Source organism: Heterodontus francisci, unplaced genomic scaffold (assembly GCF_036365525.1).
Source record: "Heterodontus francisci isolate sHetFra1 unplaced genomic scaffold, sHetFra1.hap1 HAP1_SCAFFOLD_58, whole genome shotgun sequence".
Classification (NCBI taxonomy): Eukaryota; Metazoa; Chordata; class Chondrichthyes; order Heterodontiformes; family Heterodontidae; genus Heterodontus; species Heterodontus francisci.
The window spans coordinates 5,000,795-5,018,867 of NW_027142006.1; the positions used below are offsets into that span (position 1 = coordinate 5,000,795).

The 18,073-nt window shown below is 45.7% G+C and overlaps 3 protein-coding genes across 3 annotated transcripts; 2 read left to right on the top strand and 1 right to left on the bottom strand.

Moving 5' to 3' along the window:
- Positions 1-753: 753 nt before the first annotated feature.
- Positions 754-1,107, top strand: LOC137365903 (histone H2B 5-like; the record flags this gene model as incomplete). The annotated part of the gene is made up of 1 exon (XM_068028147.1): positions 754-1,107. A coding segment is annotated over one exon (354 nt), but the record flags the coding sequence as incomplete, so codon positions are not given.
- A 1,003-nt stretch (positions 1,108-2,110) lies between these two features.
- On the top strand, positions 2,111-6,055 carry LOC137365870 (histone H3-like). The gene is made up of 2 exons (XM_068028113.1): positions 2,111-2,578; positions 5,840-6,055. The coding sequence occupies exons 1-2, from the start codon at positions 2,147-2,149 to the stop codon at positions 6,053-6,055; spliced, it is 648 nt and encodes a 215-aa protein (XP_067884214.1). The 5' UTR covers positions 2,111-2,146.
- Positions 6,056-6,566: 511 nt separating this feature from the next.
- Positions 6,567-6,941, bottom strand: LOC137365849 (histone H2B 1/2-like). Its single transcript, XM_068028091.1, has one exon. The coding sequence runs from the start codon at positions 6,939-6,941 to the stop codon at positions 6,567-6,569; it is 375 nt and encodes a 124-aa protein (XP_067884192.1).
- Between the last annotated feature and the right edge of the window lie 11,132 nt (positions 6,942-18,073).

Genomic DNA, 18,073 nt, shown 5'->3' on the forward strand with positions numbered 1-18,073 from the left:
CAAACAAGCACCAAGACGTAGCTTGGCTGGTGGTGAGAAGGGCCCTCCCCGTCAGATCCTTCATGCACACCCGAAGTCTCGCCCCCTCCGCACAGTGCCCCCGCGTAGGCTGTGGTGTGGAAGAGACGGTCGCCCACCTCCTCCTGGAATGTGACTTTGCAAAGCAGGTGTGGAAAGAGATGCAGTGGTTTTTGTCAAGGTTCATCCCAAGCACCTCTGTAACACAGGAGTCTGTGCTCTGCGGGCTGTTCCCAGGGACGCACACCGAGACAAACATCATCTGCTGCTGGAGGACTATCAATTCGGTGAAAGACGCCCTTTGGTCTGCCCGAAACTTGCTGGTCTTCCAGCGCAAAGAGTTGTCCACCACCGAATGTTGCAGACTGGCACATTCCAAGGTCCAGGACGACGTGCTGAGGGACGCACTGAAGCTTGGGGCAGCCGCAGCAAAGGCTCAATGGGGAAAGACCACAGTGTAAGGTTCCCCCACCAAGCTGGACTGAGGAGCTGGATCAATGGGAAACCCCTCGAACTGTATCGTTAATATTCTCAATTGCTGTAAATGTAAAACTGTAATTGACATGACAATTGTGAAACGGAAGGGTTGGGAAGAAACTCATGACAGTATTGAAGGAAACTGATCTCCCTTGCAATGTTTGTATTTTTTGGTGCTGTTTGGAAACTGTTTGGCAATGTAATTTTTACAGATTTTTATGAATAAAGTATATTTTGGAAAAAAGAAAGAAGAAAGCAGCTCCTAAGAAGGGCGCCAAGAAAACCTTAAGTAAACCATCAGCAAAGGGCGGCAAGAGGCGGAGAAAGTCGAGGAAGGACAGTTACTCCATCTACATCTACAAAGTGATGAAGCAGGTTCACCCCGACACCGGCATCTCCTCCAAGGCCATGAGCATCATGAACTCCTTTGTGAACGATATTTTCGGGCGCATCGCGGGTGAGGCTTCCCGCCTGGCCCATTGCAACAAGAGCAGAACCATCAGCTCCCGGGAGACCCAGACCGCCGTGCGCCTGCTGCTGCCCGGGGAGCTGGCCAAGCACGCCGTGTCGGAAGGGACAAAGGCGGTGACCAAGTACACCAGCTCCAAGTAAAACTGCACAATGGACTGAAAGATATCCCAAACACAACGGCTCTTTTAAGAGCCTCCCACAATCTCTCTGAAAAAGCTACAACTTCATCTCTATGGTATCGATTTGTTTTGTTTCTTATATATGAAAAGTCTGGAACTTTCTAATTGCCTTTGTGATCTCTGTTTTATCCCAGGTATATTTGGGTGATTCACTTTCACTGTCTGTGAGATCTTTGTGTCTCTACTTAATGATGCCATGTAAATTAATTACTGACCACTGACCGCAAGTGCGCTTTGATTTCAGACGCGTTCATATTCGGCCCCTTTCCTGTATTCCGCTAATAAAAGCTGACAGATCAGTTCTCAGTCACTTGTTTCCCTTGTTCAAGCTTGGCCTCAATAATTAATAAGTACATTATCTGGAAACCCCGCTGTTGTAGGAAACCTCAGTCTCACATTTCAACTCCTGACAATAAAACACTTTCTCTCCGCTTTTGTCTCCCACAAATAGGTTCAATCTAGAATCAGTGATTCGGTATCTTGACAAAGATTGACCTGAAATGTATCCGTTTGCAGAATGCTGTGAAAGAGACTTTCTGCCGCCGCTTCCAGACTGTTTCAAAAAGGACGGAGAATAAACCCGAATAGATACCAGATTGGAAAAGTGTATCTGGAACTTGTGACAATGTGTGGAATAATACAAGAGAAAGAGTTTAAAATCTTTGCTGTAAAAGATCTTTGCTGACAAATATCATTGAAATGTTCTGATCATGTTCATAAGATGAATTAAAGCAAATTTCTCCTTTGTCAAAACCGTTGTTTCCGGCACTGATATTGGCGGTTTTTTTTTAAATTGAGTAATCAGTAATAATCGACCAATCGGAGGCAATAGCTTCCTGTGTTTCTGTTTATTATCGGGGTTTGGTTTAAACTGACTGGGCGTCGGGTTCCAGCCAATTACTGCTCAGGGCGGTTCCTCACAGAGTTTAAAAAGGCGGATGTGCAGCAGATTCAGTATTAACAGTCTGTGTGTCTCAGATTGTGCAGAATCCGTTGAGAAAATGGCCCGGACAAAGCAGACAGCGCGTAAATCGACCGGAGGGAAAGCTCCTCGCAAACAGCTGGCTACCAAAGCGGCCCGGAAGAGCGCTCCAGCCACGGGTGGAGTAAAGAAGCCTCATCGCTACAGACCCGGCAGTGTGGCTCTGAGGGAGATCCGCCGCTACCAGAAATCCACTGAGCTCCTCATCCGCAAACTGCCCTTCCAGCGCCTGGTCAGAGAGATCGCTCAGGACTTCAAGACAGACCTGCGCTTCCAGAGCTCGGCCGTCATGGCCCTGCAGGAGGCCAGCGAGGCTTACCTGGTGGGGCTCTTTGAGGACACCAACCTGTGCGCCATCCACGCCAAGCGAGTCACCATCATGCCCAAAGATATCCAGCTGGCCCGCCGCATCCGCGGGGAACGCGCCGAAAACCCGGCTTCAGTAACAAGTGTAACAAGGGCTCTTTTCAGAGCCACCAAATCAGCAAAGGAAAGAGCTTCCATCTCTGTTCATCATCAAACACATTAGATTGGAGGGGCGGTCACATGGTTTCTGTTTTGTCACATCACTTTCCCGAAAGGCCTGTCGGACTGAGAGCTGATCTGGAATTTAGAAAGCAGCATTACCGGAGACTCATTGCTGTTCAGCACAATCACAACCCTGCTCCTGGGATCCGTTAGCTGACATTTGGGGAAAAGAAATGGATCCCAGTTTTATTTGGAAGGCATTAATGGAGCCAGCTCCGTTCACATGAGGGTTATTTACAAACATTACCCAATGAGTTCGCTAATAGTTGAATCCCTTGGAGATCGGTACACAGGACATGTAAGGCAGCTCGGTCACACTGACTCGAACCGCCAGTTCCCCGGGGTTGCAAACCCTGACACTGCGGGGAGAGAATCCCCGACTCTCCCGCCGCCGGGGGAGTAGACAGCTTTGTGTCCGGAGAATAGGGAGGGCCGGGGGGAAGGCACATATTAAAGCGCTGCAATGGACTCAGCTCCCGTGTGTGAGCAACTCTCAGATTCCGTCCTCTGGGAACAGTGCGGTCTGAACAGATCAGGTTAGGAGAGAAACATACAGCCCGAGAATGGCCTGTTCCTGCATTTACTCTGCTCCGGGAGCAAATTCTCATTGAGAAGCCGGAGAGAGAGAAAAAACAGAATTCAAACTGTCTGCATGCGAAACAGGTCAATCCACTGTTACAATAACTCCATCTCTGATTCCCTCCTGACAGTAACCAGCCCTTTCACAGAGACTGTGGGTGGCTCTGAAAAGAGCCTTTGGTTTATTAGATGATATTTTGGCCGCTTTACTTTTTCTGGGAGCTCTGAGCACTGGTTTTCTTGGGCAGCAGCACGGCCTGGATATTAGGCAGCACCCCACCCTGAGCGATGGTCACTCCTCCCAGCAGCTTGTTGAGCTCCTCGTCGTTGCGGACGGCCAGCTGCAGGTGTCTGGGGATGATGCGGCTCTTCTTGTTGTCCCGGGCCGCGTTCCCGGCCAGCTCGAGGATTTCAGCGGTCAGATACTCGAGCACAGCAGCCAGATAGACCGGGGCTCCGGCACCCACACGCTCAGCATAGTTACCCTTTCTCAGGAGTCTGTGAACACGGCCCACTGGGAACTGCAGTCCAGCCCGGGAGGAGCGAGACTTGGCCTTGGCCCGAGCTTTCCCGCTGGTCTTTCCTCTTACTTTTTTTTTTATTTCCATAATATACTTTATTCATAAAAATGTGTAAAAATTACATTGCCAAACAGTTTCCAAACAGCACGAAAAAATACAAACATTGCAAAAGAGATCAGTTTCTTTCAATAATGTCATGAGTTTCTTCCCAACCCTTCCGTTTCACAATTGTCATGTCAATTACAGTTTTACATTTACAGCAATTGAGAATATTAACGATACAGTTCGAGGGGCTTCCCATGGTTCCAGCCCCTCAGTCCAGCTTGGTGGGGGAACCTTACACTGTGGTCTTTCCCCATTGAGCCTTTGCTGCGGCTGCCCCAAGCTTTAGGTCGTCCCTCAGCACGTAGTCCTGGACCTTGGAATGTGCCAGTCTGCAACATTCGGTGGTGGACAACTCTTTGCGCTGGAAGACCAGCAAGTTTCGGGCAGACCAAAGGGCGTCTTTCACCGAATTGATAGTCCTCCAGCAACAGTTGATGTTTGTCTCAGTGTGCGTCCCTGGGAACAGCCCGTAGAGCACAGACTCCTGTGTTACAGAGCTGCTTGGGATGAACCTTAAAAAAAACCACTGCATCTCTTTCCACACCTGCTTTGCAAAGGCACATTCCAGGAGGAGGTGGGCGACCGTCTCTTCCCCACCACAGCCAACGCGGGGGCACTGTGCGGAGGGGGCGAGACTTCGGGTGTGCATGAAGGATCTGACGGGGAGGGCCCTTCTCACCACCAGCCAAGCTACGTCTTGGTGCTTATCTGAAAGTTCTGGTGATGAGGCATTCCGCCAAATGACTTTGACGGTCTGCTCGGGGAACCATCCGACAGGATCCACCGTTTCCTTTTCCCGTAGGGCCTTGAGGACATTCCGTGCAGACCACTGCCTGATGGACCGGTGGTCAAAGGTGTTTTTCCACAGAAACTGCTCCACGAAGGATAGGTGGTACGGCGCCGCCCAACTGCATGGTGCGTTCCGCGGCAATGTGACCAGGCCCATCCTTCGCAACACCGGGGACAGATAGAACCTCAGCACGTAGTGACACTTGGAGTTTGCGTACTGGGGATCTACACATAGCTTGATGCAGCTGCACACGAAGGTGGTCATCAGGATGAGGGCCACGTTGGGTACATTTTTCCCGCCCATGTCCAGAGATTTGAACATCGTGTCCCTCTGGACCCGGTCCATTTTAGATCCCCAGACGAAGCGGAAAATGGCTCGGGTGACTGCCACGGCGCAGGAGTGGGGTATGGGCCAGACCTGCGCCACGTAGAGCAACAACGTGAGCGCCTCGCACCTGATGACCAGGTTCTTACCCACAATGGAGAGAGATCGCTGCCCCCACATGCCCAACTTTTGTCGTACCTTGGCTACTCGCTCCTCCCATGCTTTGGTGCACGCCCCGGCCCTTCCGAACCATATCCCCAGCACCTTCAGGTAATCTGACCTGACGGTGAAGGGGACAAAGGATCGGTCAGCCCAGTTCCCAAGGAACATGGCCTCGCTCTTGCCGTGGTTAACTTTGGCTCCCGAGGCCAGTTCGAACTGGTCGCAGATGCTCATCAGTCTGCACATGGACAGCGGATCCGAGCAGAAAACGGCGACGTCATCCATGTACAGGGAGGTTTTGACCTGAGTGCCTCCGCTGCCTGGGATTGTCACCCCTCTTATACTCGCATCCTTCCTCATAGACTCAGCAAAGGGTTCAATACAGCAAACATACAAGACCGGGGACAGAGGACAGCCCTGTCTGACTCCAGATTTGATCGGGAAACTTTCAGATTCCCACCCGTTGATTGACACTGCGCTACTGATGTTTGTGTAGAGCAGTTGGATCCAATTGCAGATTCCCTCCCCAAACCCCATTTTGGAAAGCACGTCCATCATGTAGGTGTGCGATATCAACAATCTCACAAATACCTTGACGAAGAATGGTTATTTTCCGCAGCATTTACTGTACTTATAGACTGAGAACTCATCTCATTGGTCGGTACTTAATTCACCTCATTTGCCTATATTCTTCACCAATCAGGACACTGACAAACGGAAGAGGGCGGGATTTACCCGCCACACTACCAGAAGCAGAGAATTTGTCAATTTCACAAAGCCCGCCAATTTCATTCTCGGAAAAGAGCGGATTAAAATAAATGTCATCCTTAGTCAAAGATTTCAAATCCCTTCTCTTTTTTTTGTTTTATTCAATTCTTTCCGTCACCAATCACAAGCGCGGTTTAAAAATGTTGTGTAAATTGTGGTTCATTCTACAATCGTTTACAAACTGTTCCAGTTGGGAATAAATCCCTGTTCATAGCATTTCCCTGAAGGAAAACACTCAGTTTAGTCTTCAATCAGAGCCCAGTGTCCTCTGAAAAGAGGAAGCCGGATCTGCTCAATCTGCTCTGTTCCTGTTCCGGCGAGTTGCTGTGAATGAAACGATGAATCAGTTCACATTTCAGGAATAGAGTGAAGGGACTAAGGTCTGACCTTTACAGCTAAAAACAGCTGTTAATGCAGTCATTGAGGAGCTGTGCAATAATAACAGCTTTTAGCAAAAAAGCGAAGGTGGATGAGCGGATTATGTGTCCGTGTACAGTTTATGGGACAGAAGACACAGGTACAGCAGTGGGAACGTTATTATGTTATACATTGTTTTAAAATAATTTAATAGAGATGTTCGGATGCAGCTTTTTCAGAGAGATTGTGGGTGGCTCTTAAAAGAGCCGTTGTGTTTGATCTGTTTTTCAGTCCATTGTGCAGTTTTACTTGGAGCTGGTGTACTTGGTCACCGCCTTTGTCCCTTCCGACACGGCGTGCTTGGCCAGCTCCCCGGGCAGCAGCAGGCGCACGGCGGTCTGGATCTCCCGGGAGCTGATGGTGCTGCGCTTGTTGTAATGGGCCAGGCGGGAAGCCTCACCCGCGATGCGCTCGAAAATATCGTTCACAAACGAGTTCATGATGCTCATGGCCTTGGAGGAGATGCCGGTGTCGGGGTGAACCTGCTTCATCACTTTGTAGATGTAGATGGAGTAACTCTCCTTCCTCGACTTTCTCCGCTTCTTGCTGCCCTTTGCTGACGGTTTATTTAAGGCTTTCTTGGCGCCCTTCTTCGGAGCTGCTTTCTTCTTTTCAGGCATCTTCAGATTCAATTTCAGACACAGAAATAAACCAAACCCCTTCCGAGTGCGGATTAAATAGACAATCCCACAGCTCTATGCTAATGAGGGATGGGGGGAAAGTAAAGATTGTGATTGGGTGATTGGGAGTGATGTCATAAAGGTTTTTTAACTGTAATTCTCTAATTGGTGTTTTTCCTCATCCAATCAGAATAAACATTTGCAACCAATCACAAACACCCTTCCTGCAATCAGGAAGGATATTTCACGAAGATCCTCCGGCCCCAGTTGATATTGAAAGAGCCGCTCCCTGTGTACAGCTCCCTGGAAATGTCCTGGCTGTTGGTGGGGGGACACTTATTGATGATTCTCTGTCGTTGTGTCTCTGCTATTGCATGTGAATGTGCAATTAATTCCACTGCTTTTAGTATGTGGTACTGTGTTTGCACATGTTATGTAATTCGGTAGCTCTCGGTCTCTGGTGCTGTATGGATTCCTTATCTATCTGTCAGACTCTGGTACTGTGTTTGAGTATGACATCCATTCTGTATCTGTCAGTCTCTGGGATGGTACGTGAATTTGGGACTGACTCTGAATCTGTCAGTGGTTCTGTATGTGTGGAATTCAAGCTATCTGTGTCAGCATCTCACAATATGTAGGAGTTCACGATTTATTTGTCAGTCTCTGGTAATTTTGGCAGTTACTGAATCTGCCAGTGGTACTGTAGGAGTGTTTGTGATTGATTTTGTATGTGTCAGTCTTTGCTACTACATCGGAGTGTGGGATTAATTTTGTATCTCTCAACCTCTGGTAGTGTGTGAGATTGTGGGATGAATTGATCAGCAGTCAGTGGTGCTCTATGTGAATGTGGAAATCATTCTGTAACTCCGTCTCATATTGTCATGTGCGAGTGGGAATCACATGTATCTTTTAATACCTAGTGGTGTGTGTGAGCATGGGATTCATCCTGTACTTGTTGGTGGTACTGTATGCATCTGTGGGATTGATTCTGTACCTTTCAGTCACTGGTATTGTGTATGAAAGTGAGATGAATTCTGGAACTGCCACACACTGGTTGTGTGTGTGTGTGTACACGTGTGTGTAAGAATATAATAAGATACGAAATAGGAGCAGAAATAGACCATTCGATAAGATCATGGCTCTTCTGATTGTGACCTTAATTTCACCTTCCTGCCTGCGCCCATAACCATTGATTCCCAACCATTGATTCCCATGTAGATCAAAAATTTGTCGAACAGAGCCTTGATTCAATAACTCAGCCTCCACAGTCCTCTGGGGAACAGAATTCCAAAGATGAACAACCCTCTGAGAGAAGAAATTCCTCTTCATCTCCTTCTTGAATGGAAGACCACTTAGCTTGAAACTCTCGCCCCTCCATTCCCCCACAAGGAGAAACATCCTCTCAGCATCTACCTGTCCAGCCCACTGAGAATCTTATAGGTTTCAATAAGATCACCTCTCAATCTTCTAACTACAGTGGGTATAGGCCCAACCTGCTCAACATTGTCTCATAAGGCAATCCTTCATCACAGAAATCAGCCTAGTGAACCTTATTTGAGTTGATTCCAATGCAAGTATATCCCTCCTTAAGTAAGGAGACCAAAACTGTATGGAGTCCTTTAGTTGGGTTGTCACTAATGCCCTAGACAGTTTTAGTAAAACTTCCCTACTTTTATACTCCATTCCCCTTGCTAAAAATGCCAACATTCCATTTTCCTTCCTAATTACTTGCTATACCTTCATGCTAACTTTTTGTAATTCATGTACCTGGCACCCAGATCCCTTGGTACAGCAGCATTCTGCAGTCTCTCTCTATGTAAGTAATATTCTTTTTTTCTATTCTTCCTGCCAAATTAGACAACCTCACATTTTCCCACATTATACTCCAGCTGCCAAACTTTTGCCCATTGACTTAACCTATCTATATCTCTTTGCAGACACTTTATCCTCTTCATAACTTTCTTTCCTATCGATCTTTGTCACATCCATAAATTTGGCAACAATACACTTGATCGCTTCATGTAAGTTATTAATATAGACCATACATAGTTGAGGCACCAGCACTGATCACTGTGGCACTCCATTAGTTAGATTGCGAAAATGAAAATGCCCAATTTATCCCCACTCTCTGTTTCCTGTGAGTTAGCTCATCCTAGATCCATGTGTGTATAGTCTTCAGTTTGTATCTGTCAGCATCGAGTGCTCCATGTGAGTTTTGGACTCTTTCTCAATCTCTCAGTGCTACTATTTGTGTGTTAGATTGCCTTAGATGACTCAGGCTGAGGAATTGTGAGTGAGTGCAGTCATCAACCGATGCCTTTCAGCACCTGGCACTGAGCATGTGTTTCAGCATCACTCTCCATCTGGCAGTGTCTGGTACTCTGTATGAGTATGGGATTCATTATATAATCTTCTGTCCCTGGGACTGTTTGCAAGTCTGGATTCATTCTACATAAAATGTCAGCACAGCAACAGGCCACTGATGTGGTCGGTTTTAAGCAGACAATACGTTTGAGGTTTTGCCTAGTATTAAATATCTGTCACTGTGAACACAATAGTGAAAGATAATGTATCCTACAATCTAATACCGGATTGGTGTGCAAGTGTAACTCAGACTGTACGAAGCAATTTGATCAGTGTCATTCAGTCGGACAGTGAGAATTTTGGACTTGCATGTAAAATGACCCTATACATCTGGAACTGTACAGTATCTTCCATCTGACACTATATGTGGTTTTTGGACTGGTAGAAAACTTATAGCTCACTAGACAAATCAAATTTATATTGTATCTTTTAGTTCCACAATCCAGATAAGTTTTAAACTGGAATCTGAGTTTGTATCTTAGGTTATACTGTTTTTCATAATCTCTCAATCTGATTATGCAGTTGAGATATGGACTAGTGTCCAAATGTGGGTGATGCAGTGGTTAGCACCGCAGCCTCACAGCTCCAGTGACCCGGGTTCAGTTCTGGGTACTGCCTGTGTGGAGTTTGCAAGTCCACCCTGTGACCGCGTGGGTTTCCGCCGCGTGCTCCGGTTTCCTCCCACAGCCAAAGACTTGCAGGTTGATCAGTAAATTGGCCATTGTAAATTTCCCTAAGTGTAGGTCGGTGGTTGGAGAATGGTGGGGATGTGGTAGGGAGTATGGGATTAATGTAGGATTAATATAAATGGGTGGTTGTTGGTCGGCACAGACCCGGTGGGCCGATAGGCCTGTTTCAATGCTGAATCTCTAAATAAAAATAAATACATTATGGGAATTAATACTGCAACTTCTAAACTCATAACGTGTAAATATTTAGCTGGTATTTAACCTGAATCTCAGAGTACATTATTGTGGTTAATTCTGTAACTTTGAAACTGGAACCACGTGCCAGTTCTATATGTATTTAAATTGTAGCTGAGGTTAGTCATAGAGTCAGAGTTATACAGCATAGAAACAGGCCCTTCAGCCCATCGTGTCCATGTCAGCCATCAAGCACCTATCTTTTCTAATCCTATTTTCTAGCACTTGGCCTGTAGACTTGTATGCTATGGCATTTCAAGTGCTTATCTAAATTATTCTTAAATGTTGTGAGGGTTCCTGCCTCTACCGCCCCTTCAAGCAGTGTGTTCCAGATTCCAACCCCTCTCTGGGAGAAAAGATTTTTCCTCAATTCCCCGCTCAACCTCTTGCCCCTTACCTTAAATCCATGCCCCCTGGTTATTGACACCTCTGCTAAGGGAAAAAAAGTTTCTTCCTATCTACCGTATCCATGCCACTCATAATTTTTTATACCTCAATCAGGTCCCCCCTCGGCCTTCTCTGTTCTAAGGAAAACAACCATGGCCTATCCAGTCTCTCTTCACAGCTGAAATGTTCCAGCTCAGGCAACATCCTGGTGAATCTCCTCTGCAACCTCTCCAGTGCAATCACATCCTTCCCATAGTGTGGCGACCAGAACTGTACACAGTACTCCAGCTGTGGCCGAACGAGCATTTTATACAACTCCATCATAACCTCCCTGCTCTTATATTCTATGCCTCGGCTAATAAAGGCAACTATCCCATATGTCTTCCTAACCACCTTTTCCACCTGTGCTGCTGCCTTCGGTGTTCAATGGACAAGTATACCAATGTCCCTCTGTACTTCCTGTGGTCCTTTCATCTATTGTATATTCTCTTGCCTTGTTAGTCCTCCCAAAATGCATCACCTCACACTTCTCAGAATTAAATTTTATCTGCCACTGCTCTGCCCACCTTACCAACCCATCTATATCGTCCATAATCCAAGGCTTTCCTCCTCACTATTTACGACACCCACCAATTTTCATGTCATCTGCGAACTTACTAATCATATCACCTATATTCACATCTAAATCATTAATGTACACTGCAAACAGCAAGGGTCCCTGCACCAATCCCTGCGTACACCACTGGTCACAGGCTTTCAATCGCAAAAACAACCCTCGACCATCACCCTCTGCCTCCTGCCAATAAGCCAATTTTGGATCCAATTTGCCAAATTGCTCTGGATCCCATGGACTCTTACCTTCTTGACCAATCTCCCATGTGGGACCTTATCAAAAGCCTTACTGAAGTCCATGTAGACTACATCAACTGCTTTAACCTCATCTACATGCCTAATCACCACCTCACAAAATTCAATCAAATTTGTTAGACACGATCTCCCCCTGACAAAGCCATACTGACTATCCCTGATTGATCCCTGCCTCTCCAAGTGGAGATTAATCCTGTCCCTCAGAATTTTTTCCCAATAGTTTTCTTACCACTGATGTTAGACTCACTGGCCTGTAATTACCTGGTTTATCCCTGCTCCCCTTCTTGAATAATGGTACCACATTCACCGTCCTCCAGTCCTCTGGCACCTCTCCTGTGGCCAGAGAGGATTTGAAAATTTGTGTCAGAGACCCTGCAATCTCCTCCCTTGCCACACATAGCAGCCTGGAATACATCTCATTTGGGCCTGATGATTTATCCACTTTTGAGCCCGCTAAAACCGCTAACACCTCCTCCCGTTCAATGCTAATTTGTTCACGTATATCACAATCCCCCTCCATGATCTCTACACCAACATCGTCCTTCTCCATAGTGAACACAGAAGAAAAGTAACCAACCAAAACCTCGCTTACATCCTCCGGCTCCACATACAGATTGCCACGTTGGTCCCTAATGGGCCCTACTCTTTCCCTGGTTATCCTCTTGCCCTTAATATACTTATAAAATGCCTTGGGATTTTCCTTTATCTTGCCCACCAGTGTTTTTTCATGCCCCCTCTTCGCTCTCTTAATTACTTTTTTTTTTAATGTACCCACCCCCACCTGCACTTTCTATACTCCTCGAGGGCCTTTGCTGTTTTCAGCCCTCTGAATCTGCCACAAGCCTTTTTTTTTTCCTTATTCAATCCTTGATATCCCTTGACATTCAGGGTTCCCTAAACTTGTTGGTCCTCCCCTTCATCTTTACGGGAACATGTGGGCCCTGAACTCTCACTATCTCCTTTTCAATGACTCCCGCTGGTCTGATGTAGACTTTCCTAGAAGTAGCTGCTCCCAGTCCACTTTGGCCAGATCCTGTTTTATCATATTGAAATTGACCTTCCCCCAAAACAGTACCTTTATTTCCAGTTCATTTTTGTCCTTTTCCATAACTGCCTTAAATCTTAGAGTTATGGTCACTATCCATGAAATGCTCCCCCACTGACACTTCTACCACTTGTGCGGCTTCATTCCCCGAGATTAGGTCCAGTACCACTTTCTCTTGCAGGACTCTCTACGTGCTTGCTCTAAAAGCTCTCCCGAATGCACTTTCAGAATTCCACCCCCTTTAACCTTTTGCACTACGACTATCCCAGTTAATATTGGGGAAGTTGAAATTCCCTCTTATTACCCTATTATTTTTACACCCCTTTTAGATTTACCTACATATCTGCTCCTCTATCTCTCCCTGACTGTTTGGAGGCCTGTAGTACACTCCCAGACAAGTGCTTGCCCCATTTTTGTTTTTAAGTTCTAACCATATGGCCTCATTTAAAGAACCTTTTAATATATCATCCTTCCTTACTGTAGTAAATGATTCCTTGGTCAATAGTGCAATGCCACCTCCTCTTTGACATTCACCCCACCCCCTCCCCCTCCCCCTTGCCCCCATTCCAGTCCTTGTCACACCTGAAGATTCTATACCCTGGAATATTGAGCTGTCAGTCCTGCCCTTCCCTCAACCATGTTTCTGTGATAGCAATATCATATTGCCATGTGTTAATCAACGCCCTCAATTCATCTTCGGAGTTCTGAAGAAGGGTCACTGACCTTTTATTTTTTTATTTAGAGATACAGCACTGAAACAGGCCCTTTGGCCCACCGAGTCTGTGCCGACCATCAACCACCCATCCATACTAATCCTACACTAATTCCATATTCCTACCACATCCCCACCTGTCCCTATATTTCCCTACCACATACCTATACTAGGGGCAATTTATAATGGCCAATTTTACCTATCAACCTGCAAGTCTTTGGCATGTGGGAGGAAACCGGAGCACCCGGAGAAAACCCACGCAGACACAGGGAGAACTTGCAAACTCCACACAGGCAGCACCCAGAATTGAACCCGGGTCGCTGGAGCTGTGAGGCTGCGGTGCTAACCACTGTGCTGCCCCAAATGCCCTGAAATGGTAACTCTGCTTCTCTCTCCACAGATGCTGCCAGACCTGCTGAGTATTTTGAGCATTTCTTGTTTTTAGCCCTCAATTCATCTGCCTTACTTGTAAGACGCCTTGCGTTAAAATAGATGAAATCCAGCCTTGCATTATTCGCTTGCAATATTGTGGGATTGACACAGTGATAATTTGATAGTGAGAGAGAATTTGGACTGGGATTTATGTATCTACCTGTCAGTGGTACTGCGTTGGGGTGACATGGAAACAACGTCTGTCTCTCCTGCTCTGTTTGATTGATGGATTGAAAATATGTCTCTGGAACGATTTCTGCTGTCTGAGACTGTGGAACTGATGACCTGTCTGTGTCTCTGCGCTGTGTGTGTGATAATGTACGGACTGTGTGTGAGAAGGAGCTGGTGGTTGGGCTTTGTCTGTGAATGGCTCTGTGGTGTAGTAGACAGCACGTCACTGTTATATTAAATTTACGTCACCATCCAGTTGATGAAACCCTCCATTCTTTAACCATTGCACTGCCCCATGACAGGTAGATGGGGGAGGGGAGCGCAGGTGCAGATTTCTGCAAGAATTCACCAAACAGAAACATCAAAAAGTTCCAGCACAGAATTAGGCCATTTGACCCATCGTATCCACACCAATGCAAAGGCAGAAATCCAGTCTAATCCCATAGTTTGTTATTGGACAGTGGGATGTGGGGAGTTACACAAAGAGAATCTATTATAGGCACCAGGTGAGAAGTGTGAAGGACACATTTTAAACAGCGGCTGTTTGGTTTCGCTTGAACGGTTAGACCATGGGAGCGGGAACTGGAAATCTGACCTGTGTAAAAGTCCCTGCTCCGTCGGTCAGTCCTATTCTTGGCCCAGTGGATTGTTTCTGGATGTCATTTAATTGTTGTAAAATGGCCAAAGCCCCTGGTATGCAGTAGCTGGGGGCTGCAGGACTGCAGTGGAATCAGACACTGACTCTGTTTGTGTTGCTGGGTTTCCTTTGTGATTGTTCATAATGATTATTAATTGAAAAATTGTTTTGGTCACTTTTGTATCTTCTACCACATCTCTTCCTGAATTATAATAAATACATTTCCTTTCTACAGGCAAATACTTGAAGGAAGCAGAATAAATGTCGTGATTCCTCGACACAAGAGGAAGTGCAGCCAGCTCCTCACACACAGTAAGTACAGTATCACTCACAGAGAGCAGAGACATCAGTTCCACAATCACCGACAGCAAACGTAGTCAGACCGGCACTGATCCCAAGTTCCAGACACATTTATTCAATCCAACAGTCACACAGCGCAGGACAGACTGAGGTTGGTTCCATTTCACCCCAACTCTGTCCCAGCTGGATACATCAATCTCCGCACAAAATCACACCCACTATCAGATTGCAAGGCACTGTGTCATTCTCACAAGAGTGCAGCCTGAACTACAAATTCTATGTCAGATGGGAAAGACAAACAGGACCTGATAGTAAAGTACAGAATTAATCTCAATAATGTTAGATTGCAGACTGAGCTACATGTTACACACTACTCCACAAAACTCATAAATGGTAAAAATGGAAGACATAGTCTTCCATTACTGCAAACTGAGCACAAGTAGGAGGAGGAGCAGGCCATTCAGCCCCTCAAGCCTGGCCCGCCATTCAATAAGATCATGGCTGATCTCTCCCATGCCTCAACTCCTCTTTTGAGCCTGCTCCGCTTAACCCTCCACTCCCTGAGATTTCAAAAATCTATCTACCACCTCCTTAAATACATTTCGTGACCTAGCCTCCTCAACTCTCTGAGGTAGAGAATTCCAGAGATTCACCACCCTCAGAGAAAAAAATTCATACACATCTCAGTTTTAAATGTGTGCCCCCTTATTCTGTAACAATGTCCCCTAGTTCGAGATTCCCCCACCAGTGGAAATATATTCTCAACATCTACCCTGTCAAGCCCCCTTAGAATCTTATTTGTTTCAATAAGATCATCTCTCATTCTGTTCTTGATAAGACAACCCCTGCATTCCAGGAATCAGCCTAGTGAACCTTTTCTGAACTGCCTCCAATGCTAGGATATCCTTCCTTAAATACAGTGACCAAAACTGTACGCAGTACTCCACGTGTGGCCTCACCAACACCCTGTACAGTTGTAATAAGACTTTCCTATTTTTAAACTCTCACCCCTGAGCAATAAAGGCCAAAATTCCATTTGCCTTCCGAATTATTTGCTGCACCTGCATGCTAACTTTTTGTGTTTCCTGCACAAGAACACCCAGATCCCTCTGAACTGCATTTTGAATTTTGTAGTTTTTCTCCATCTAAATAATAATCTGCCTTTTTATTCTTCCTGCCAAAGTGGATTACCTCACACTTTCCCACATTGAACTCCATCTGCCAAGTTTTTGCCCACTCACTTAACATATCCCTTTACAGTTTCTTTGTGTCCTCATCACAACATGCCTTTCCACCTATTTTTGTATCGTCAGCAAATTTGGATACTCTACAATCTGTCCCTTCCTCCAGGTCATTAATATAGATAGTAAATAGTTGAGGCCCTAGGACTGATCCTTGTGGCACCACACTAAATACGGCTTTCCAACCTGAAAAAGACCAATTAATCCCGACACTTTGCCTTCTGTGTGTTAGCCAATCCTCAATCCATGCTAACACATTACCCCCAATACCCTGAGCTCCTATTTTGTGCAATAACCTTTTATGTGGCGCCTTCTGAAAATCCAAATACACTACATCTACTGGTTCCCCTTTATCCACTCTGCTTGTTATATCCTCAAAGAGCTCTAACAAGTTTGTCAAACATGATTTCCCTTTCATAAAACCATGTTGACTCTGTTTGATTGCATTATGTTTTTCTAAATGTCCTGCTATTTCTTCCTCAATAATGGACTCTAGCATTTTCCCAATGACAGATGTTAAGCTAACTGGTCTATAGTTTCCTGCCTTCTGTCTCCCTCCTTTCTTGAATAAGGGCGTCGCATTAGCGGTTTTCCAATCCGCTGGCACCCTACGGAATCCAGTGAATTTTGGTATATTATGACCAATGCCCCTACTATCTCTGCAGCCACTTCTTTTAAAACCCTTGGATGGAGGCCATCAGGTCTTGGCGACTTGTCTGTCTTTAGTCCCATCAGTTTGTCCAGCAGCTTTTCCCTCGTGATAGAGATTGTTACAAGTTCCTCCCTCCCATTTACACCTTGCTCATCTATTATTGTTGGGATGTTTATAGTGTCTTCCACCGTGAAGACCGATGCAAAATATTGGCTTAAATTATCTGCCATTCCCCTGTTCCATGTTATTTATTCCCCAGTCTCATCCTCTAAGGGTCCCACATGTACTTTAGCTACTCTCTTCCTTTTTATGTTCAAGGATATTCGATATTCCGGAAGAATAGGGAGAAAGGAAAAGGAGGTGGGGTAGCTTTGTTATTAAAGGAAGGGATCAGTGCAGTTGTGAGGAATGATATCGGTGTAATAGATGGTGATGTAGAATCAGTTTGGGTGAAAATAAGGAATAGCAAGGGAAAGAAATCACGCATTGGAGTGGTCTATAGGCCCCCGAGCTCTTGCTGTTTGTTTTTATATTTCTTGCCAATTTACTCTCAATCAATTTTCTCTCTTTATTCATTTTTTAAGTCATGCACTGCTGGTTTCTAAAAAAATCCCATTCCTCTGGCCTAGCACTAGCTTTTGCTGCTTTGTCTGCCTTTGCTTTTGATTTGATACTCTCCTTAACTTACTTTGTTATCCTCGGGTGGTTCATCGTTCTCCTCGAGTCCTTCCTTCTGACCGGAATAAATGTTTGCTGAGTGTTATGAAATATCTGCTTAAAGGTCTGCCACTGCTCATCGACTGACTTCCCCCGTAGTCTATTTTCCCAGCCTGCTTTAGACAACTCATTCTTCCTACCACTGTAATTGCCCTTGTTCAAGTTGAAGACACTGGTTTGAGACCCCAGTTGCTCACCCTCAAACTGAATTTGAAATTCTACCATGTTATGATCACTTCCCCCTAGAGGATCCTTCACTGCGAGATATCTTATTAATCCTACCTCATTACACATTACCAAGTCTAAAATAGCCTGTTCCCGGCTAGGTTCTGCAATGTTCGAAGAAACAATCCCTGATGCACTCTACAAATTCGTCTTCCATGCTACCCTTGCCAATTTGATTTGTCCAGTCTATATGAAGATTAAAATCACCCACGATAATTGCAGTGTTCTTCTTACATTATTTCCTGATTAATATTTTGTCCTACAGAGGCACAACTCCTCAGGGGCCTATAGACCATTCCCATCCGTGATTTCTTCCCCTTGCTGTTCCTTATTTCCAACCAAACTGATTCTACATTACCATCTATTACACCTATATCATTCCTCACAACTGCACTGATCCCTTCCTTTAACAAAGCTACCCCACCTCCTTTTCCTTTCTGCCTATTCTTCCGGAACGTC

Bases quoted from the DNA above. Each gene is read 5' to 3' on its own strand.
- LOC137365849 (XM_068028091.1), bottom strand. From the start codon at position 6,941: ATGCCTGAAAAGAAGAAAGCAGCTCCGAAGAAGGGCGCCAAGAAAGCC.
- LOC137365870 (XM_068028113.1), top strand. From the start codon at position 2,147: ATGGCCCGGACAAAGCAGACAGCGCGTAAATCGACCGGAGGGAAAGCT. The intron at 2,579-5,839 runs GTAACAAGGGCT...TTCACCAATCAG, and splicing joins ACCCGGCTTCAGTAACAAGT to GACACTGACAAACGGAAGAG.